Genomic DNA, 24,706 nt, shown 5'->3' on the forward strand with positions numbered 1-24,706 from the left:
AGGCGTAAATTTTTCATCCAAAGAGGTCAAGCCTCCTGCGTTCTTTATCACGTGGGGTCGATTGAAACTGTAGTTGTTTGCCACAGTTAGCAGCGTCAACCACCGAGGAGATGGGAGGCGGATGTGAGAAGAGGAAGTTCATCCCTTTGCTGGGGACATAATACTTTCTATCTGCCCTTTTGCATGTTGGCAGAATTGAGGCTGGTGTCTGCCTGACTGTCTCTGCTGGTTCTAAAATCGCATCATTGATGGGCAGAGCAATTTTGGAAGTGAATGAAGGTTGTAAGATTTGTACCAGCTTGTGTTGGTTTGTCTGCACTTCCTCCATTGGGTTGTCCTGGCTTTGGGCAACCCACTTAAACAGTTCCTGGGACTGTTTTGAAGTCATCCACCGAGGTATGTGGCATTGGCATGATTGCCTCATCCAGGGAGGAGGAAGAATTGTGAGCAGGAGATGTCGCTTCCTGATCAGTGGCTGTTTCTGTGTTGTCCCCAACATCCTGAGCCTCTGTTGGTTGCGGGGTGGGAGATGTGGGACTAGACCTCAGCTCACCTCTGAGCCATGGGTGGTCTGGACTGGGGGCCCTGGTAAGTTGCCCAGAGTTCCCAATGTGCCCATTGCATTGGGAAGGCCATCTGTGTATACAGCTCGGGTGGTCCATTACCATGGTTGGGCCAGCTGGTAATAAGGGTATTTAGGACCCATCTGGCTCCAGGTTAGTCGTCGGTCTTTTGGTGATGAGTGATGCAGCGAGAAAGTGCATGGTTCCTGCACATCATCATCGTCATCACTGGACAAGTGTACCGCGCCATGAGAAGTATGGGGATCTCTTCTATAACTTAAGGGAGAGCCCTCAGTACGGAGTAGTGGGGACTGTGGTGCTGATGACATAGCCAAGTCTCTCTGTTGCAATAATTTCTGTGGCAGTTCTGATGTCAGTGCCGTCAGCGCTGATGGGGGCACTCTCGTTGGTGCTGTCAGATGTGGCGTTGATTTAGTCAGCATGGTCGGTGCCAACTTGGTTTTCTCAGCCAGTGCCGACTGCAATGTCAGTGCTGGGGGGCGGAGGCATGATGCCTGAGGAGACGCTAGGCACCAGGTCCCTAACCCTAACCCTAAGCTGTTGCTACTACTGACAAGTATTTTGTGAATACTCAGGGTAGAGCTAAAAGGCCAAATGGAAGGACTCTGAACTGATAGTGACTGAGTGATATCACAAAGTGAAGAAACTTCCTGTGCAATGGATATAACAGCATATGAAAGTATGTGTCTTGCAAGTTGAGGGTACTGCACCAGTCCATGGAATCTAGAAGGGGTATGACAGATGCAAGAGTCACCATGGAAAAGCTGGTGCACACTACATAAGTATTAAGAAGTCTCAGTTCTAGTATGGGCCACCAACCCTCTTTCTTTTTTGGAATAAGCGGAATAAAATCCTTTTCTGTTGAAAGCTAACAGCACTGGCCCTATTGAGCTCAACTCCAGCAGAGAATATTTCTTGCCACATTTGACTCACATGAGATTGGTCCCTGAATAGGGACATGGAGCATGGGGTGCCACAGGAAGGTGTGGAATGAAGTTGGAGGGTATACCCCTCTTGGATGACCTAATGCTGATGTAACTGCAGTTTAGGCTTCCTTGGGGGAAAAAAGGTGGGAACAAAAAGGAGGGACGAAGGTGTAACTCTGCAAATTCTAGTCTGGTATCCTCAACTGAAACATCAAAATTGCTGTTTCTGAAACTAAGAGAGTTGGCTTCCAAATAGTGAGGGTGTGCTCTCTCTTTGGAACCTCAACCTCTTTCTCATCTGATCCTACTGTTTCTGATGATAAAAATACAAAGAAGTGATTGGCTCAGATGTCCATCTAGAATAAAACTGAAGATTAGAATGCTTCCTCCTAAAATCTGGGAACTAAGAACTAAGTATAGATTGAGAGTCTTTCAAGGAGTGCACTGTTTCATCCACTTTTTTAAATTAAAGAGATCATTTGCATCAAATGGTAAGCCCTGCACAGTTGTTTAGGCCTCCTCAGGGAGTCCCAAATGAGATATCCATGAACTATATTAGCAATTCTCCAGCAGATAATGCTGCACTTCTGATGAGCAAGACATCTCAATCAGTTAGAATCCTACAGTCCATGTGTGACATATTGGGGCACAATTCAGACCAGTGGGGGCTGTGTCAACCCTGCCCTGTAAACTTGGGTGCCTTACAATGCCTTGCTGGTAGTGGCTCCCATTTGGGCTGCTCACAAACAGCCTTCCAGCATGCAAGCCACACCCTGAGTGTCTGTGTGTAATTGCAACCTGCCAGTTACACCCTGGCCCCTCACCAGCCTTGGTTATATTGCAGGATGACCACAACACCCCCTCAGTCCCAGATCCTCCCCCAGAAATATAGGTCCTGTACTGTCCAGCCTTCTCATGGACAGTACAAATATATTAAATCCATTATTCCTTTAAGGGAATAATATGCCAGCTTAATATCTTAATAGTCACAGACACTTTGATTTAAATATACTGGATTAGATAAAAGAGTAAAACAAGTTTATGAACTACAAAGAGATAGATTTTAAGTGAGTATAAATAATGTATTAGCAGGACTATTGTGAATAAGACATGAGAAGTAATTCTTCCACTCTACTCTGCGCTGATTAGGCCTCAACTGTGTCTAGTTCTTGGTGCTGCATTTCAGGAAAGATGTGGTCAAATTGGAGAAAGTCCAGAGAAGAGCAACAAACATGATTAAAGGTCTAGAAAACATGACCTATGAGGGAAGATTGAAAAACATTGGGTTTGTTTAGTCTGGAGAAGAGAAGACATGATAACAGCTTTCAAGTACATAAAAGGTTGTTACAAGGAGGAGGGAGAAAAATTCTTCTTCTTAACCTCTGAGGATAGGACAAGAAGCAATGGGCTTAAATTGCAGCAAGGGAGGTTTAGGTTGAACATTAGGAAAAAGTTCCTGTCAGGGTGGTTCAGCACTGGAATAAATTGCCTAGAGAGGTTGTGAAATCTCCATCACTGGAGATTTTTGAGAGCAGGTTAGACAAACAACTGTCAGGAATGGTCTAGATAATACTTAGTCCTGCCATGAGTGCAGGGAACTGGACTTGATGACCTCCTGAGGTCCCTTCCAGTCCTATGATCTATGAGGCATAAAAGAAATGATTACAAGAAAAATAAAGATAAAACACTTACTAGTATCTACTTAAGAAACTATCTTAGTTGCAAGGAAAACTCTCTCACCACATGCTCCAGCAGATTACTGACCAAACTCATCAGATCAGGACCCCTCTCCCCAAGTCCAACTGCTGCTTTCTTTTGTCTTTTCAGGTGTGGAGAATGCCATGGGCATGGAGAGCGAGGGGTGCCTTGGGGTGTTTGTCCCTCTTTTTTATAGTTTCAGTCCCCCTCTTGAAAAAAATTTCTAGTTGAGACCCAGAAGAAAAAGAGCGTATGACCATGTCTAAACTACTAAATTATATTGATCTAACTTACATCGGCATACAGACATCACAATTATTCAATTGCTTGTGTGTGTGCGCACTCTTGGCTCCTTGTGTCGGCAGTGTACATCTTCACTAGGAGCACTTGTATTGTCAGTGTGGGGCATTGTGAGACAGCTCCTGAAAGCCAGTAACAGTCAATATAAGCAACACAGTGTCTACACTGACACTTCGTCGACCTAATTACACCAACTGTGACTCTATGCCACTCATGGAGGTGGTGGTACTAAATCAGAGTAGAGAGGCTCTTATGTTGTCAGGAGCCAAATTTAAATGAAGACACTTCCACAGCTAGTTCAACACAAGGCAGCTTACGTCAACCTAACCCTGTAGTATAGAGGAGGCCTCTGTGAAAAGATACTCCCCACTGCTTTTTTTCACCATTTTGAACTTCCTTTGTTTTTCCTCCCTGCTTGATGACTCTATTTACTGTTTAAATGCAAATTAAGGCAAGCATACATTCCTTCTTTTGTTTAGGACAGACCTGACTTCTGCCTGGGCTCGGCTGTGAGGTTTGGAACATGTGTTAATAACATCATACAAGGGAATCTTGTAACTTCACATACAGTGTTGCCACACATATTTTACCAGGACAATACTGACCAACAAATTATGAGTTTTCAAATGATACCTTACAAGTGATACTTTGTACAAAGATCATTACAACAGAGTGCAGGGTGTGAATACAAAGGTGTATTCTGTCACACCATGCCATCAAGTGTATGGACTGGGGGGTCTGGAAGCAAGATTTGGCCATCCTGCTGAGATATCAGATCTGTGGTCACAGGAAGAGATCAGTACACTCCTCTGAAGAGGTGAAGGAAGTCTGGAAATCAGAATTATCCTCATATCATCTTGCCTCCTCTTCTGTACTACCCTCTTGAGAAGAATGAGGGAAAGAAGAGACCTGTTCCCCAACTGAAAAGGAATGCATCTGATACAGACAAGATAACTACACCTGGTGTCGAGCAGATTCTCAGGCATTTGGCATTGTCTGCCCTTGAGACCAGATGTATCTCATTGTGACCCCATGGAACAAATATTTTCTTCAGACAATAACATTTTCAGAGACTATTTGTGTAACTCCTCCCTGTCTTTGCTCAGTTGATCTGCTAGGTTGTTGTCTTTTCCTGCTGAGTGTAATGCTATTGAGTAAATGTTGTGAAGGACACATCAGTCCCATAGTGTTATAGCTTTCTTACACAGCTGGGAAGAACAAGCTCCTCACCATTTGTTCACATAAAACAGACAGCCTCTAGGAATCTTGCTTCTGGGAGGAAGTCTCTTCCAGATTAGGAATCTAAGATTGCCCCAAAGAAAGGGATCTTCTGTGGGGGAAGAATGTGATTTTTTTTCCAATTTATTCTGAGTCCCAGCTTCTTTAAAAGGCTACACATGTGGTCCATATTTATGGTCAAGAACTCTTGAGATAAAGCCTTTATTAGCCAATTGTCCAAATAGGGATATATGTGAATACCTGCCACCTTAACTGTATTGCTCTGACTGTGCAGTGGAAGAAAAGCCAAATGGAAGAACCTTGTTCTGATAGCAATCTTCCCCAACCATGAAACGGAAATATTTGAGGTGCGAAGGTCTGTGATACATATGTATGGAAGTATGCATCTTTGAGACAGAGTTCTGAACCAATCTTGGGTGGGTAAAGAGGGAATTGTGAAAGCATAGGTCATCATATGGAATCTGAACTTCGAGATGGAAGAATTAAATTTTCTGAAGTCAAAGATGGGCTTCGGTCTGCGATCATATTTTGGGATCTGGAAGTACCTTAAATAAAATCCCTCCACCTCTAAAGTCTCTCGGCACCTCCCTGATGGCTCCTGCTTCTAGAAGGGAGAGAACATCTGTTCTTGCTAGGTTCTCATGAGAGGAGTCCCTTAATAGGGAGGGAAGGAGTCAAATTGCATCAAATAGCATTTTGGCACTATCTCTGGGATCCATTTTTCATGGAGATGGCACTCTATTGATGGAAATAGTGGGAATATCTATCTCCAGAGGAAGAGTCAGAGGTTGATTGGAAATTGGATTGTAGCTCTCGCTCCCTCTGTCAAACCTGAGATCTAAGACATGATGCAGAAGAGGATGAGGCTGTCTGCCTTCTCTGGGGACAAAGCTTGTGGTTCCTTTCTCCTTTGTTGTTGCTGAGGAACAGGCTGCTGTTGTTGATAAGGGTACCTCTGGGTAAAATATAAGAAGGAAAGTGAAGAAGGATACTTCTGTCTGTGGTACAGATTCTAAGGCCAGAAGGGACCACTATGATCATCTAGTCTGACCTCCTGCATAACAGAAGCCATATGTGAAGACAGGAACTCTAAACCTTCTTGTTGGGGGTTGATAGACACCAAGAGATCTGGCCATTGATCTAGGGCATCATGAGATCTTCTACACATGCACTAGTTTCAGGTGGTAGACGAGAAGACCTGAACTATATAGGTCTCTTTATGGTAATGGCAGATGCCACTGCCCCTGAAACAGAGTCTGAAATATCATATGCAGCTCTTAATGACTGTTTGGCAACAAAATGTGTCTCTGTAATTAACAGCTTCACTAACTTTCTTTTCTATTGAGGAAGGTCCTTAGCAAAAACAGCCATCCTTTCCCAATGACAGAACTGATATTGACACATCAGAGCTTGGTAGTTTAAGACTCTGACACAAAAAGTTGATGAGAAGATGATCTTCCTCCCTAAAGTGTCTAATTTTCCACCTTCCCTATCAGACAGAGCAGAATGCACCGGGCCATCTTTTTTGCTTGTTGAACAGCTGCAGCCACCACCAGTGAGCTGGGAGCAAGGTGAGTGTGAAACAGCCAAGAACCCTTCATAGAGCAGCTGCTCTTTTCAACATGACCAGACTCATAGCTGGATTAAATCAAATTATTTTAGGTGGCTTCAAAAGTACTTCCAATACTGGTAGAGTGATCTTTGAATTAAAAGGAGCCCCCAAGTTATAAAAAATTAGATGAGAGATCTCTTTTATAAGGACTAATGGTATATTCAAACTGGAAGCCCATCTAAAGACCAAGCCATGGAACTATATTGTATCTTCAGACAGTGAAGATGCTATGCTATTCCTACATTATCACCTGGAGAGATTTGGTCTCCAGTCTCTAAATCAGTGCCTCTACGTTGGTTGTTCTTCTGAAAGAGTATCTGAGACCACCATTGGAGATTGCTGTCTATACATGCTGATGTAGACAGATTTGGGGCCACTCACAGGTCTCAGAGGGGATGACTCCCTTTATGACTACATATGTTCAGCTTCCTCATAATACCTAGGAGATGGCCAATAGGACCATCCAGCTCAAGGAGGACACTGCCAGTCTTGGCAGTACTCAGAATCAGCTTCTGTATCATGGAACCCACCTGGATGTGAGTGTGTTCTCTGTGAGTATGGGTCATTGAGAATATATGTTTTGTAAGCAAAACAGAACCAAGTGGAAAGTAACCTGTCTATCTGACACCACACTGGTGCATCCAACCTCAGATCTGAGGTAGTTGGAGACAGTGACACTAGAGGTCTATGCAAACTTAAAAACTAAAAAAGGGGAAGAAGATTTTCCCAGCAAGCCTGTAGGAGATGTAGGAGAGGGAAAAGACAGTCCAGGGAAGATCCGGATATGCTTCATAACCTCTTGTCTTTTCCCCATAGGGGAAAGCAGAGCAGGTGCCTTTATTGCTTCCCTTTTATCTTGTAATTTGTAGTGTCTTCTAGATCTGAGGCTATTTGAGGATCTGAGCCATGTATTGGGCTATAATTGTTAACTTTGGCACAGGTGGCTCCTCAGCACTGGAGATGATTTTTGGATTGGTAACACTCATATCACCTCCCTTATGGGATATACCAGGAGCCTCCAATTTAGACTTCATTTTAGGATTTGAGAATGACATTGGAATTAATCCGAAAGACCCTGAAAGGGATTCCAGATGGTGCTTGGACATAAAAATGGAGGCAGCATCATGCAATACCATTCTGCCCCGAACCAGGAGAGTCTGGGTTCTTTTGACAGGGCTGGTTCTGCTAACAGAGGCCAACACCTGTACCATTCTGCTACTCTTGGTGATAACTTAGGATCTCTCAATATCAAGAGTTTTACTCTTTTCCCTGCACTGGAGGATAATTCATTTTGCAGAACTTTAGGCTGCTGATTCTTAGTTCTCAAAGGATGCACACCTAACTTTACTCACAGAATCAAACTGATTAGCACCGGAGGGTCTGGCCACTAGGTCCTCCTGAAACAGAAGAACTGGTAGCCAGTTTTGCTGTTTCTTATGGGCTCTTGAAGTAGATGTGCTATATACTTTGCACTAAGAAAGAATGCGTCCTTCTCCTAAGAATGCTAGACACCTCATACGGGTGCTGGAGGCAAGGAAAACAGCAGGAAAAAAGGATTTAACTTAAAACCTGTCAGATTTCCCTTTGGATCCACCACAGAATCCATGAGACTGCACTGAGGCACAGAACCTAAAGAGAGTCTCAACATATTAATAAATAAAATACTTCTATAAAATACTGTACTCTTAACTAACTATGGCACTATTTGATTAAAGAAGTGGATCCAAGTCCGATCTGGAAGGTTCCAATCCATCAGCAACTGCACATGGAAGGAATTGAGGTGGCCAGTGTACCACACCTCCTGTTATAGCCTCACCTTCAGAATATTCAGAAACAGTGGGTGGGGAAGGGCAGAAGACAACATGAGAGCACTCCAACAGGACCTGCTATGAAACATTCTATTATCAGAGCTGCAATGGCAACATATCCCAAGAACAGGAATGTGTAAAGGCCACTCAAAGAAATTTTTTTCCCTCTTAGTTATATACAATATGAGAAAGGCAACTAAAATAAGAAAACAGCCAGATACAAACCTGAGGCAAGCTACATTTCACAAATAATTATTTATCAACTGTAGCATTTTCCCATGCAATATAATAACTGCCTATGATTTGGATAAGAGTAAGAGAGAACCACTTAATCAGTAAGAGTTTAAGAGATTGGTGAGGTTATAAAGACAGACTGTACCAACTTCTATTCACTCAACAATGATTAATCACAATTTCCAGTTATATTGTTAGAGTCTCATTAGCATCTTTACTGATAGACCTGATAAGCCAGTTAACATCCATTGCCCAAAAAAATGTATTCTATTTTCATTCCAATTTGATTTGGTCCAGTGTTTCACTACAGCCCACCACATGGCTCTCAGATCATTTGGATCGAGACAGAGAGGCGGGGAAAGTTCTTTACTTTGTTTATTTAGGGGGAGCTGGCCAAAAAAAGGCAACTTTTTAAAGGCCAAAATTTCAGTTCATCCTTAACCAAGCAATTATTTGTGCCCATAGTTTGTGCCACTAAGATGTGTGCACTTCTGTCTGTGTATGCAAATCAGGGACTTTGGCCTGGTCTACACCTAAAATTTAGGTCAACATAGCTATGGCACTTAAGGTTGTGAAAATCTAACCCCCAGTGTAGTCATAGCTAGCTCAACAGCAGATAGTTTCTGTCAGCCTAGCTAACTTTGCTCAGAGATATGGTGTTCTTACAGTGACAGAAAAACTTGTTCCGTTGGCTGTGTCTGCACTACAAGGTTATGCCGGCATAGTTAAGCACCATAGCTGTTCCACAACAGTTCCCGTAGTGTAGATACTGCCCTAGACAAGTGATTTATTTGTGCCCACAGAAAATGGATGCCAGTGTACAAAATCAAACCTTTAGTCTCAGTTGTGACAACAGCCTATGTTAATCTAGCACTATTTGGTTTGCACTGCACATCAAGTCTCCTAACCCAGGAGCACAATAAATAGGCATTATAATGAGCTAGCTGGGTTCAGAGTCAGTACTGTGGATACCTCTAAGCCTGGGACACAGGCCAGAAAATGCTTTCAGAAAATCACTCTAAGGATCACATCAGTATATGAAATCCAGAAGGAACAACCACAGATGCAGAAGAGAGCAAAGTTCTCAGGCCTTGATGGGATGAGCCTCCTTTAAGTCATGAACACAACATGATTTACTACAATGTGCTAAATAGGTTATTACTACCTTGTTGTTGTCTCTGTTGAATCTGTGAATCCCAACAGCTTCAGGAGTAATCTCTATCACATCAAAATAGAAACCTTAAATCAAAGCAAATTAAAGATAGTCATGTTTTCTTCTGGCCAAAAAAGTATTAGTTTCAGCAAATGGATAGAAAAATAACAAGTATATATAATGCCCATAAGAGTACAGAATGGTAACAGAGTGAAGCAAGACAAAGTAATTTGATTTATGACACAATAAATTTAAATTTTGTATACCAATTTCCATACACAAAATAAAATCACAGAATGTTTCCTGACCAATTCCAGTCCACGCATTTATTTAATTTATTCTATTTTCATTGATTTATAAGAATGTGTTTTTTAAAAGCATCTCTGACTCCAGGCACCTTGAATACTTAAATAGAAACACAAACCATATAATAAAAAAAGACAAATCCAGCAACTCAGCCTCACTATATAAACAAAAATTACCAACCAAATACATACGTATACAAATAGTGTATGTAGGTTACAGTAAATCTTAGAGGTAGCATCAGTAGATACAGGGCAAGTGGGAAAGGGAGAGACAAAAGGAACAAGTAATAGGAAGCTAGGAGAAGGAGCACAGGCAAACTGGAAAGCTCTTGGTGTCAGATTTGATGGCTTTATTAGACAGCATTAGAAGTTATAGATCAGGGATGAGAGGCAGAGAGGGTTTTCTAGATAGCGAGGAGCAATTTGAGAGAAAGGTCTGTTGCCCCTTGTCAATGAATGAGATAAGGAAAAGAAGATGAGGATGGGGAAAGAAGAGCAGAGACAGTTCAAGGAGTATCTTAGATGGTCAGCTGACTGGAACAAGGCCCTGTCTTATTTATTAGAATGCATACAAACACAGCTTTCATCAACTTCACTAGGAGCTACTCAGTACACTTATATGTGGGACAGTAAAGTTCAGGAGTGAGAAAAAATATCCTCAAATATAAATCTTTTACAGAGTATAAATAGACAAACTATTTCAACTATTATTTTGATTCTCTGCATAATGGAAAATAGTTTTAATTCACTTAAATACAACACTGAGTACTGAAACACTGACTCACACTGGGAAAAGGTCTGATGTCTTGTCTACCCTAGAAAGGGTTTGCCAGTAGAGCTATATCCATATAGCCATACCAGCACACCCTCCAAGCACAGACACAGTTTATACAAGCAAAAGAGTTCTGTTGCCAGTATAACTTATGCGATTTCCCCAAACAAAATAAACTATACCCGCAAAAAAACTTTTTTTGCCAAAATAAGTGCAAGCTGCAATAAGCTACACGAGGGCTTTGGACGGCATAGGTACGTTGGTTACAGGTATGGTTTTTTCCACACTCCTGGCAAATATTTTAGGTGTAGACTAGGCATTACTATCATGTAACATTGATACTAGTGTTTTGTTCCCTTGCTCTGATTTGCTTACAAGGTAACATTTCAATATTAAAAATGTCTGTGACACATGGCTAGAAAGGGTTAAACATCCTGCAAAATAAATAACCCTCAAAAGACATGTGAGGAGATAATGTTTTTGTTTTTGTGTATTTACATATGTATGAGTAGGGTCAACAATGTAATCAACAGTCCCTGTCTATGCTGTATTCTAATAATTCAGAGATCAAAAGAACATCCTAGCATTTAAATGAATTGTAAACATGGGCTCTCTCTCTTTGAGCTGTATAGCAAATAATCTGTGAATAGTGGAGGAACAAACAAATTGCATTATGTTAATTATATAGCTAAGTACCGGTGATGGACCTCCTTCAAAGTCATCCTAATTACCTTTTGAACTCCAACTTGTCAAAAAGGACATGAAATTGGATAAAAGACCCTTTGGTCCTGATTCTGTTATCTCAGATCTGCTTAGGCTTCATCAGGGGAAGTTTGAGTTGCAAGACTGAGGTCCCAGTTATGCCAATATGCCCTCACTGAGATTATAGTCCAATGTCCAAATATCAATTAACTATTTCTAAAAGAACAATATGAATCTTTCAATAAATGAAAATTGAACTCATATCTGTATGTACATGTATCTTTTCCATTCTCTCTCTTTTTTTTTTTTTTTTTTTTTTTTTGTTTTTAGTTTTAAGAATATGCTTGTGTGTGTATTTTAAAAAAAATTGAATATTCAATAACCTGGTAGGTAATGTGTCCAATACTTCGGGATTGGTAGAATCTTTTTTTTTATATGAGATAAGATTTACAGAAATTTTCACCATCTTTGATGTGGATGCCTGAGGCTTGATCACTTTAAGGGAACTGTGTTGTTTGAACTTCTGAGTAACCAGTAAGGTAATAGAGAATCTGTTTTATGCTGGCTTGGTAAATCTAAATATGGAATATCCACTAGCTTTATGGGGATTGTCTGCCCCATTCTTTGCAGTTCACCTTAATTGAGTGATTATAGCTGGCCCCCACTAGAACCCCGGTCACAACATCATACTATGGTTATTAGTTATTTCACTGCTCGGACACCCATTGAGTTTAATCAACTTTAGATATGACCCTTGGTGAACAGTGAAAATTTTTATGAAAGCCTGTTTCATTCCCTAGACATTTTATTGCCCTCCATCTTCCTCGTTATTACAGCTCTAGTTTTAAACAACATAAAGACACACCCTAGCAGAGCTGGTTGAAACGTGGAATTTCTATTTTGTGGGAAATTTCAACATTTCAAAATTTGTTTTCATGCTGAATCTGGATGAAAAGAAATATTTTCAGAATTTCCTGCTAAAGGGAATTCTGACAGGTTTTCATTTTGGAATTTCAAAATTTCATTTTATTTTAGGTTTTTTTCATCTTTATATTTTCATTATTTTACACCATTTCATGACTACTACTGTCATGACATAATAGTTCATTCTATTTTTTATTTCTTTTAAATCATTATGGGCAACTGCTACTTAGTGCTGATTGAAATCTCTCTTTTTTTTTTTATCAAAGTGTCTCCTCTGCTTGTGTGGTAATGAAATAGTTTGACACAAAATACAATGTACACAAAGTACACTAAGTGCTTAACTTATTCTCTAGATCAAACTGTGTCCTGTGTGTGTGGTAATGAAACAGTACTATCCCATTTTCAGTTGCCAAGTCAGCTTCCAGAATAAGATGCTGGTAGTGGTCACTCAAGACGAAGGCCAAAATGAAAACTGGTCTTCCAACAAAGTAGAATATATCTAGGTACATTTTGGGACTTTTCTGGTCTTTATTATCACCCAAGTTTTCACTTCTACTACCTGTGAAATAATGATCGCATCCAAGCAAACTCTAGAGTTCCCAACTTTGTTAAGGTTCATACCTAGGTTTCCATCGTTTCCAACAACAGTACATTTTAGGGCTTTGGAGAATTCGTCCCAGGAGCCTGAAGCACAGTCATCTCTGATCCTCTCTCTTATTAGAGAGCCATTCTTAAAACTAAAAACAAACAACAATACAAACTATATTAAAAAACTGCATTTTCCAAGTCATTTGGACACACACACCCCAGATTATTAAAGAGGATTTTGACACACTAGAGGATTTATACACACAACTTTCACTAACGTTAATGGAACATATATCTAAATTCCTTAGGCCTGGTCTACACTAGGACTTTAATTCGAATTTAGCAGCGTTAATTCGAATTAACTGTGCACCCGTCCACACCAGGAAGCCATTTAATTCGACATAGAGGGCTCTTTAGTTCGAATTCTGTACTCCTCCCCAAGGGGATGTGAAAGTAGAATGAATTATATTGTAAAAATAAGAATGGATTAAAGAAATGTTGTATGTACCTTTAAGCAGAAATAAGAAATGTTGAAATACAGGTGCCAGGAAAAGAAACATTAGGCATAAACAATGGTGCTAATGGCAAAACATTAACAGAAGATGGGTGATAGTTAGTAAGGAAATAAGATATGCATGCCTAGCCCAGGTAAACTTATCTGATTCTGCTTCCTTTGTTATCTTGTTAAGTTCTCACCCTTTTATCTGTATAAATAAGATAGTTTGTGTCTTGCATGGTGCTCACATTATCTGGGTGTCATTAGCAGAGCGCTATGCTAATAAAACAGAGTGGTCTGACAAACTGTGAGTCCTGAGTCTAACTTTGACAGGGAGTAGCGCTAAATTCGACATGGCTATGTCGAATTAGGCTAGGTGTGGATGTAAATCGAACTTAGTAGCTCCGGGAGCTATCCCACAGTGCACCACTCTGTTGACGCTCTGAACAGCAGTCCGAGCTTCGATGTTCTGACCAGCCACACAGGAAAAGCCACGGGAAAATTTGAATTCCTTTTCCCGTCTGGACAGTTTGAATCTCATTTCGTGGTTGGACATCGGGGCGAGCTCAGCAGCACCGGCAGCAATGCAGAGCTCTCCAGCAGAGGAGTTCATGTAATCTCTGAATAGAAAGAGGGACCCAGCATAGACTGACCGGGAAATCTTGGATCTGATCGGTGTGTGGGGCGAGGAGTCTGTGCTTTCGGAGCTGCGCTCCAAAAAACAGAATGCAAAGACCTACGAGAAGGTCTCCAAAGCCATGAGAGACAGAGGATACAGGCGGGATGCAACGCAGCGCCGCGTGAAAATCAAGGACCCCAGACAAGGCTACCAAAAAATCAAAGCGGCAAACGGACGCTACGGAGCCTGCCACCACTGCCCCACCAGTGACCATAGACTCTGACGATGGGACAGTGTCGACGGACAGTTCCTCAGCGATGTTCACGGACGGGGAAGATGAGGAAGGGTTTGTGGAGGACGAGGCAGGCGACAGCGCTTACAACGCTGGTTTCCCCGACAGCCAGGATCTCTTCATCACCGTCATGGAGATCCCCTACCAACCCTCCCCGGCCGTTAACCCGGACCCTGAATCAGGGGAAGGAGCAGTCGCTAAGTGCTTTAAACATGTAAACTTTTATTCTTAATATAACAGGAATCTGAAGTATGTGAAAAGGAGGTCTCTATATATATGGGGATAGAACAGAAATCCTTCTGGGAGATCTCCACGAAGCTCTCCTGGAGGTAATCGAAAAGCCTCCGCAGGAGGTTCCTGGGGAGAGCTGCCTTATTGGGTGCTCCGTGGTAGCACACTTTTCCGCGCCAGGCTTTCATGAGGTACTCAGGGAGCATTGCCTCCCCGAGCACGGCTGCATAGGCCCCTGGTTTGTGCTGGCTTTCACGCAGCATGCGCTCTCTATCTCCTTCAGTGACCCTCCTCAGGGCGATCTCGCTCGGCGACTCCTGCATCTAATTAGGAAAATTACCATAATGTTACGCCTGGTCCAAAGTATTTTTAAAAAATCTCCGGACAGACGGCGTAGCAGAGAGTCAACACGCTGCTGCGTGACAAGCGTAATGGAAAGCCAAAGAATCAAATGGACGCTCATGGAGGGGGGGGGGACGACTGAGGACGCAAGCTATCCCACAGTTCCCGCTGTGTCCGAAAATCATTTGCATTCTTGGCTGAGCTCCAAATGCTTCTAGGGTCAAACACAGGGTCCGCGGTGGTTCAGGGGATAGCTCGTCAATGTACAGCCGCCCCCCACCCCCAGAAGGAAAAGGGAAAGAAATCGTCTCTTGACTCTTGTAAATGTCACCCTATGTGTACTGAATGCTGCTGGTAGACGCAATTCTGCGGCACGCTACGGTAGCATCCTCGCCCTCCCTCCCCCGCCTCATGGGTGACTAAAGGTGCAAAATGACTGGTACCCGTCCTCATCATCAGCCTTGCGGTAGATGGTGTAGTGCAATAGGACTGCTACCTGTCCTCGTCATCAGCCCATAAGTAGACGGCCTGCTAACCGTCTTCATCATAGCAACAGGGGGCTGAGCTCCATCAGTCCCCGCCCTTCATGTGTAAAGAAAAAATTCTGTACTGCCTGGACTATCATAGCAGCTGGAGGCTGCCTTACCCTCATTTCATTTCCCTAACAAGTCACTGTTTCTTATTCCTGCATTCCTTATTACTTCAGCATACAAATGGGGGGACACTACAACGGTAGCCCAGGAAGGCTGGAGGAGGAGGGAAGCAACAGGTAGGGTTGTTGCAGGGGCACCCCCTGTGAATGGCACGCAGCTCGTCATTCCTGCGGGATCTGACACAGAGCGGCTGTGCTCTGTAGTTCTCTGATACACTGCAACCCTAGTACAGTTGCCCCATATTCTAGGCGGGACTGTTTCTATTTTTAGATACCATAAAGGAGGGATTGACTCGGGGAGTCATTCCCAGTTTTGTCTTTTGCGCCCCCGGCTGATCTCAGCCAGGGGCACCTATGACAGCAGCAGAAGGTGTAGTGCAATAGGACAGCTACCCATCATCACCTTGCCAATTTACATTGGCGTGGTTGATGGTGCAATATGGCTGATAACCATCTCTGCTGTCATGCAAAAGCAAATGAATGCTGCTGTGTAGCACTGCTGAATCGCCTCTGTCCGCGGCATCTAGTACACATACCGTGACAGTGACAAAAGGCAAAACAGGCTCCACGGTTGCCACGCTATGGCGTATGCCAGGGCAATCCAGGGAAAACGGGCTCGAAATGATTGTCTGGCGTTGCTTTCCCGGAGGAAGGAATGACTGACTACATTTACCCAGAACCACCCGCGACAATGAAATTTGCACCATCAGGCACTGGGATCTCAACCCAGAAGTGCAAGGGTCGGGGGACACTGTGATGGGGTAGAACAGGGGCAGAGTTTATGCTTTCAGGATTGCCTGCTGCAGGAGTGCGGACGAGATAGGTGCTGTGCATGGTGTTGTTCACAGACACAGACTAGACTGTGTTCATTGTTCGCAAAAATGTATCTTTGCAAGGAATTCACTCCCTTTTTCCCATCACACAGCTTCGACTGTCTCCAGACCTGCCACAGCATCCCCCTCACAGAGGCTGACAAAGATTAGGCGGCGAAAGAGAAAGACACGGGACAAGATGATCGCTGAAGTTATGGGGTGCTCCCGAGCCGAGGCGGACCAGCAGAGCCAGTGGAGGGAGACCCTCTCTCTGTACCAGCGCTCACACAGCGAACGGGAGGAGAGGTGGCGTGAGGAAGACAAGCAGGCGACTCAAACGCTGCTTGGACTAATGAGGGAGCAAATGGACACACTCTGGCGCCTTGTGGATGTTCTGCAGGACCGCAGCCAGGAGGACAGAGCCCCCCCGCAGTGTATCTGCAACCGCCCTCCCCCGCCACAAAGTCCCATACCTCCCGTCACCCAAAGTAACCAGAAGGAGTGGGGCCAGGGGCCATGAAAACTGTCACTGCACCCCAGCAGAGTGCTCAAGTACCCAAAAGCTCTCATACCCTAATTTTGAGAATTCCTTCCCTTCCTGACTCACCCTAGCCCCAATCCCAGTTTCATCCCCTGACTGTCTGGTTAATTATTAAAAATACTTTGCTGTTAATTACTGTTTCCGTCATGCTTTTTTACACAACGCTGCGTTTGAAGGGGTGGGTGGGGAAGGGGGTAGGGTATTGCATAGGACAGTCACCTTTAGCAGGGTACAGAGACGGGGGCATGATCAGCAGCAGGTCACACACACAGTGCAGTCAGTAGGCACCCTGGTCGGTATGGGAGGTGGTTTGCAGATTCTGTGTGGGTGGGGGGGTATGTGACTTTGTAGCGGGGGAGGGGGGTTACAGATCTCATGCAACGGTCCCTGTCCTGGACCACAGAGCCACGCAGCAGAGGAATCTGTATCCGTCCTCCCCCGCCACAAGACCACATAGCCCACGCACACAGAGTCCCAAAAAGGAGGGATGTCAGGCTCCGTTGAAACAACCAGTCCGGCACTGCAGACCGCTCTGGGAGCAGGAACCTGTCATTCCTCGAGTTTAGAGGTGGTCTTTACATCACCGCACACCCTACCCAGCACAGTCTGCGTCCCAGTTTCAACCCTTTAATGCAAAGTCATCAATAAAGAAACCTTTGTAAAGTTACAGTGGAACATGTATTTTATTTTTAAACGTGTGTTGGAAGTGGGGGAAGCGGGGTGGATGGGGTATGTAACTGCAGATGCTGGTCAACAGTAACTTGGTAAAGAAACAGGGGCAGGTTCAGCTTCTCTGTAAAGAAACTGAACAGTCACAGGTCACGCTGCTCGCTGGTACTTGAAGAGTTCCTTGTCGCTGTGCAAGGCGCCTGCATAGGGCTTCACGAGGCAGGGCATTAGCGGGTAGGCTGGGTCCCCGAGGATCACTATAGGCATCTGCACATCCCCAAGAGTTATTTTGTGGTCCGGGAAGAAACTACCTTCCTGCAGGCGTCTAAACAGAGCAGAGTTCCTGAAAACACGCGCGTCATGAACTTTGCCTGGCCACCCGACGTTGATGTTGGTAAAACGTCCCCCATGGTCCACCAGTGCTCGCAGCACCATTGAAAAGTAGCCCGATTTCTCAGCAGCTGACTGTGGAAAAGGTGGACGATAAGGTGCGAGGAGTTGACAACGGCCATAACTGCAGCGGGCTCCGTGCTCGCAGTGCTGTGGCGCCCACGCTGTCACTGAGCAGAAAAGTGCACGAACAGATGGCCCACAGGCGCTTTCGGGGACGGAGGCAGGGCGTGATTGACGGTTCAATGATGACAGTTACCCAAAACCACCCTCGACACATTTTTTCCCCCAGCATGCATTGGGGGGAAATCCCAGAATTCCAATGGGCAGCGGGGAGTGCGGGAACTGTGGGATAGCTTCCCACAGTGCACCGCTTCCAAATTCGACGCTGGCCCCATTACTGTGGACTCACACAGTCGAATTAGTGTATTTAGTGTGGATACACAAATTCGACTTCATAAGGTCGATTCCACAAATTCGACTTAAGTTGATTCGAAATAGTCTTGTAGCGTAGACATACCCTTAGACTGCTTTGAAAGTCTCAGTCCAGAGTACTACAAGTCAGTGCAACTGAGGTGGGAGAGACAAAGGTGGCTCCAAACCTTCTCTCCTACTTTGACCCTGGTGCTGCCTATGGGACAAACTATCTCCTTGGGCAAATTAGAGCAGCCACAGGGCTATCCTAGAGACCATTCCATCAGCTGAATATCATAGGATGATGTGTTCCAGCTACACACCCAGCACGTCTCAGAACAACAGCAGTTCTTCCCCTCTATGAAAGAGGAATCTCCAGATGCCTCTTTAAGGTACCTTTAAATCCCTTTTGTACTACTAGTGCAAAGGTTACGTATTTTGGGTCAAGGATCTAGCCCCCAAACCATTACCATTCATGTGATTTCTATTCCTCTAAATTTAATACACTGCCTTAGAGTTTAATCAACTTTAGATATGCTCACTAGCCTCAAATTATACAAAAATGAACCACATCCCTACTATTGACACCAGAGCTTATTCCTCACAATTTTGCAGCTCCTGATCTCCAAATTAAATAATGGGGATGTCATAATGTTGATGCAAATGTTGTCATATACTGTACATAATATTGAAATTTTTATTCATTATCATTTTGCAAAGGAAACAAGAAAAATATCTTGTTGACTCCAAATGTAAGAGAAAAATAATATAAAAGGATGTTACCATAAAAGTGCCATATAGGCTTGAGAGTCAACAGGATTGCAGAAAATATGACCTTCTAATGCAGGCGTTGGTTCTTTAATCCAAAGAAACAATGTGTCGCTTGTGCCAAGACTAATCTGGAGAAGAAAATAATTGCAGTGTTATCACATGGAAGGCAATATAGAAATTAAATTAAACCCATTTATTATTACTGCTAATTGTTTTTAAATCACACATTAAGTGAATTGGATTCTTATTATAGCAAGCACTGATTCAGGTTGTCACCCTAATGAAATATGTTCCAGAGATAGAAAGAGATCCAGCAATTTAGAAATTTGGGACATTATCTTAAAAATATTCCACGAGTTTGCTTAAAATTCTACATCCAGCTCCAGGAAGAACTGAAATGAGAATCAGTCTGACTCCAGTACATAGAAAATCAACAGACTCTCTATTTAGGTTTAGTTGAGGACCTAAGGTTATTGTCCAGGTTATTATTTTACACTCTGTAGTAGCTCTAATTTTACCACATTGATGTGAACATTTTTCATGAATGTGTATTGACTTACCGCAATGTCCCCTTCTTCAAGTTTCATTCCTGCAAGCGATGCTGAAAACATACGTAAAATAGTTCAATTAATAACTAGGCATGCAAGGTAATTATGCTGCACTAGAGATGACATTCTATTCTGTACAGAAAGCCAGCGCAAGGCCCAAGCATAAACTCAAAGTGGACTTAAGTGGTGACTAAGCCTTGTTCACTTTGGAGACGTTCACCCTAAATACTGAAGTTAGTCATTATAGGGCATCCTAGAATCAAAGGAGTTGGAGATTAAAAATTCTATCATGTCACCTGTTAGTCCACGCACTCCCACTTTTCCCCAGTGCGGGATTGCTCTCTATGGTATATTTTCTAGTGTTTTGTTCTCTCAAGTTTTAAATATCTTAGGCCCTGTTTTGGTAAAGTACTTAAACAGACAAGGTGTCCTACTGACATCAGTGGGACTATCCACATGCCTAAATCCTTTGCTGGATTTGAACCTTAGAGAAGGATAGTCTTGTAGCTGAAGTACCCATACGGGATTCAGGCAGTCTTGGTTCAATTCCTGGCTCTGCAACAGACTTACTGTGTTACTCTGGGCAAGTCACTTAATCTCCCTCTGTTCCACATCTATAAAGTGGAGCCAATGACAGTCCCTTTTGCCTGACTTGTCCATTTTGACTATAACTCTGTCTTTTACTATACATATGTACAGTGCCTAGCATAATGAAGCCTCTATCTTGGTTCAGACATGTAAGCACTACTGTTATACAGATGAATAATCATTTAAAAATCTCAAGAAATGGCGCTTCCACACTCTAGTCCATAGGAGTTTTCAGAACTTCCACAAACATCCCTAAATTTAGCACATCCTGGACACCAGGGAATTTTGAAGCCCCTGCAATTACCTCTTAATTAGAATTTTAGTAAACGGCATCATTAAAATTTCTGCACTCACAAGATTAATAAGATTGGGAGATTAAAAGAATAGAAACAAACTTTCAAGCACTCTGATGCCTGACCACCCACTGTCTCTTTCAAGTAAGGCTTACACTGTATCTTGTAGTGACAAAGTTTGTCTTCTGTCACTGTGTTATTCCTTTTTTAAAAACTATGGTATTTATTCTGCACAAGTAACAGTCTAAAGCACTGCAGTATCATTAATGCAAGTACTAGTGTTATGGACTATTAATGTGAAACCGTGCACTACTTTTTAAGGGTTTGTTTCCTGTTTATAGAATTTTACTTTTAAACCTTTTTTCAGGTTTTAACAGGTGATTTCTTTTTAAAGGTTTGGGAATTGGTTTATCTTAATTTAAATATATGTTTATTTGAACTAGGTTTTATCTTCTTCAGACTCAAGACTAACAGACTGATTGAAGAAAAGTTCTAGCAGTTAGAGTGACTCTCTTATCTCGGTTTCCTCCTTCAGGCTTGGAGGAGAAAATGCAAGCTCTTTAAACAATAGATTTTTCTCAAGCTAAAATGGAAGTGTTCATTGGCAAAGGAAGTTTCTCAGGTGTGGACAAACCAAAAGCTAAATTTTTAAGGTGCATGTATTGGAAAAAGGTGCCTATGTGTGATATTCTTTCACCATATATAGATCACCTAAGAATTAATTAGATTTATTTAGTGAATATGATAATACACAAACACAGAATTATGGAAGCATATTTGTTTACTATCTCACCTGGATTGTCCCCGGTAAATGCTACTACTTTACAGTCTGGACTAAACCCGTAGCGCTGAATATAATATGGAGAAACTGAGCCCTAGGGAGTAAACAAAACATGAAGAAAGCTGAAAAGTGCAAATTAAACCCCGAGTGTCAAAATACATCTATAACACAGATATCCAGAAGATTCTATAGTATTTCTACAGTAGCTGCAATAATTATTTACATTTGTTTTGCAGTGCAGTGCTTTAGAAATTTTTGAGCTAACATTTTTGTAAGATACAAACAAGAAACCCTCCTGAAAACATCCCTCAGATCAGATTCTGAAATGGTGAAGACAACAGTAGCATTCTGACTTCAGATCTCCCTCCAGTTATTTACAAAATATACATACACTTAAGTTCCACACCCACATACATATATATATATATATATATATATATATATATATATATATATATATATTCAAAAATAGATAGGAATACAGATTGATATGCAATCAAAAACACATACACAGCTAGTATGCATCACTACATCAAATGTGATATGAATGCTCATCATCGATTACCTTTTATTTCAAGGGTCAAGGATTCCATTCTTTTACATCTCACCAATAACAAATAGTAGCAAGAGGAGACTATTCTTAAAAGTAAGAGGACACTTACAATGACTTCTAAAACACTGCTCCAGTTTTCACTGCCAATACCAGAAGACCAACACTTGGCACTGGAATCACAGCACACTCCCAGATGGGTCAACCATGTTCACTAGTGCTTATATAGTGGCTGGGTGCCTGCTATCCTCACTCCCATACATGCACATCCCTCTTTTTGTGGTGCTGATCAGACCAAATTGATCTATTTCAAAAGGTATTCAACCTGATTCGTTTTGGCAATATAACAAAGATATGCTAGGTGAACTGAGGGGCTTTTAATAAACCTCATAATTGATTGAAGTTATTGCATGAGCCCTACAAACTTTATAACTACCATACAGTACTGAACTTGAGAAGCTTGAATGTCAGGCTCTATTTCTTCAGTGTTACTGACTGATGACAAAAGGAATACAGTAAATATCGTTCACTCTTCTAAAGTCAAATAAGTGTTTGTGGGTGTGCAAGGAGAGAAAAGAGATTTCTATCATTTGAGCACTGCCAACAGGGTCACTGCAATCTTAGTCTTTGTATCCCCAGCATGCAAAGACCAGAGGAATCTAGTGATGAAAGAAGTGACAGCTAGCAGCCACAAAAGCAGAGCTTGTGCATCCTTTCAAAGATGTCAGCGCTGCTGCTCTGGAATGCACTTCTACAGCACTCCTGGACATAGCAGTCAGCCAGAACAGCTCTGGTGACTACCCCTAGAGCAGAGCATCTCTGTGCAAACATACACCACAAGGGGCCGCAGCTGTTATACATAGAGCATAGCCCCAAAATCTTCCAATGACATGTTCATCAGCAGTTATCCTACACTTGCACATACCAATATTGAGCTGGATGGCACAACAGGTCCCAGCTTTTCTTCTAATCCAGGCGCACAAGCATTGAGGCAGGTGGTGGACCATATTTTATCACAAATCTGCAGTAAATTCATTCCAGAACCTATGAGACAACAGTATTCAAACAAGAAATGTAGATCTTGGAACATAAAATAGATTATGAAAAGAAAACAAAAGATACTGCATTAGAGAATTTCACCTGCCTAAAGGCAGAAAAGTGGACATTTAATACTGAAATGGAATGGTCTCAGCTCATCAGAGCACAGGGATGCTGTACAGTTACTGACTCACAGCTCTGTGGTAGCTTTCATTTTGGAAACAGGGAGGGGGCAAGGAATCTTTCCCACTGCATAGGAACTGGATATAGTCAAAGTCCTTGCACTCCAACCAGTGATGCTAGACTCCCAAAATAAGTGGGGGGTATGGACATAGACCTTGCAACCCCTCAACATTGGCCAGCAGAAAATTAAGCATATGCTGCACCCAATCAAAGGGTGCAGCAGCAACTGCATTCCCTCCGCAGTCGAGGGAATTGTGCCTGAGGCACAATATTGCAGGAATTCCTACTATGGTGGTATGCACCTTTGCACTGCACCCTAGTTGGGCTGTGGTTTTAGGCCATCATCTGGCTGTAACTAATCCTTCTAAGATGCCTGTGAAGTTATATTTGTATTATCACCCTTCTTTACAAATGGGGAAATTGATCCAGAGAGGTCATGGCCCAAATTTTAAAAAGTAACCTCTAATTTTGGGTGATACAAGTTTTGAGTCTCCAGTTGTATACATTTAAGACATGATTTTCAGGCTTTTTGAATACCTTCAAGTCCAGCTGAAGTCAACGAGAAATGCGAGTGATCAGCACCTCTAAAAATCAGGTTCAGTGTGTGCATTACTGGACACATTTTAAAATTTGGTCCTAATGATTGGCCAAAGCCACATAAGTGAGTCAGTGTCAGAGCCAGGATTAGAGTTGAGGTGACTCTAAATCCGAGCCCTGCAGTTAGCACACTAGATTAATCAGGCCTTCTGAATGGACCGGGCTGCCTCAATAGCTCATTGCATTCCCCTCTCTATTTACACTGCTCCAGCTTCTCCTCTAGTTAAAAAGAACAAACATTTTTAAAACCCATGATCGACTGAGCACTAACTGTGGAGATGTTGAATACCATCAACTCTCATTCCCTGCACTGTTCTAAGATATATTTAATTAGACATTTCACTGTACTTTTAATAACCAGAGGTGAATTCTCTTAACTTAGTAATAATGTTATCCTGGGCTAAGAACGCTTTTATATCTAATTAGCCCAGGACCTGTTTATCTCACCGACAGAAATTTAGTCATTGTCCAAACTGACTGGGAAATTGGAAACCAATAGAATTTTGTTCAGTGCTACTGACCTTTAGACACTTCAACACAAGTAGGGAGAGTGAAACTCACCCTCAGCACAGAGACTGTGAGATTAGGCTGTCCATGGAGTTGCTTGGTTTTTGGGGAGGGGGCGGGGGGGGAGGAAGGAGAAAATGTAGTCCATCCCTCAACCAACTGGCAGACCACAAGGCCGCAACATGGCCCCTAATCTAAACAATGGGGTAGCCCCCTCTGCACCCCTATAGAAGTATTTGAGACCATTGGATATGCAAGCACTGAGCTAGATGCCACACCCTAGGTTAATTCCTAACAGCCTTGTCAAGGTTTCCTCCCTCACTCTGAACTTTAGGGTACAGATGTGGGGACCTGCATGGACCCTTCTAAGCTTAATTTCTAGCTTAGATCTGGTAACGCTGCCACCAGCCAGAAATCAGTGTCTGGCACACTTTCTGTCCCCCCAAAACCTTCCCTGGGGAACACAGATCCAAACCCCTTGAATCTTAAAACAAGGAGAAATTAACCATTCCTCCCTCCTTTCCCCCACCAACTCCTGGTGAGTCCA

General features: G+C 42.7%; 1 protein-coding gene across 6 annotated transcripts in view; it reads right to left on the reverse strand.

Annotated features, from left to right (window-relative positions):
- XYLB (xylulokinase) overlaps window positions 1–24,706 on the reverse strand; it is a 140,771-nt gene that overhangs the window by 92,326 nt on the left and 23,739 nt on the right. For all 6 annotated transcript variants that reach the window (XM_039527262.1, XM_039527264.1, XM_039527267.1 and 3 more), the window contains 6 exons: window positions 22,760–22,878; window positions 21,297–21,378; window positions 19,635–19,675; window positions 19,087–19,202; window positions 12,879–12,994; window positions 9,567–9,640 (listed from right to left, as the gene is read on the reverse strand). In XM_039527262.1, coding sequence (XP_039383196.1) covers window positions 9,567–9,640; window positions 12,879–12,994; window positions 19,087–19,202; window positions 19,635–19,675; window positions 21,297–21,378; window positions 22,760–22,878 — 548 coding nt within the window. The remainder of the gene's footprint in view (window positions 1–9,566; window positions 9,641–12,878; window positions 12,995–19,086; window positions 19,203–19,634; window positions 19,676–21,296; window positions 21,379–22,759; window positions 22,879–24,706) is intronic.

Source organism: Mauremys reevesii, linkage group 2, assembly GCF_016161935.1.
Source record: "Mauremys reevesii isolate NIE-2019 linkage group 2, ASM1616193v1, whole genome shotgun sequence".
NCBI lineage: Eukaryota > Metazoa > Chordata > Testudines > Geoemydidae > Mauremys > Mauremys reevesii.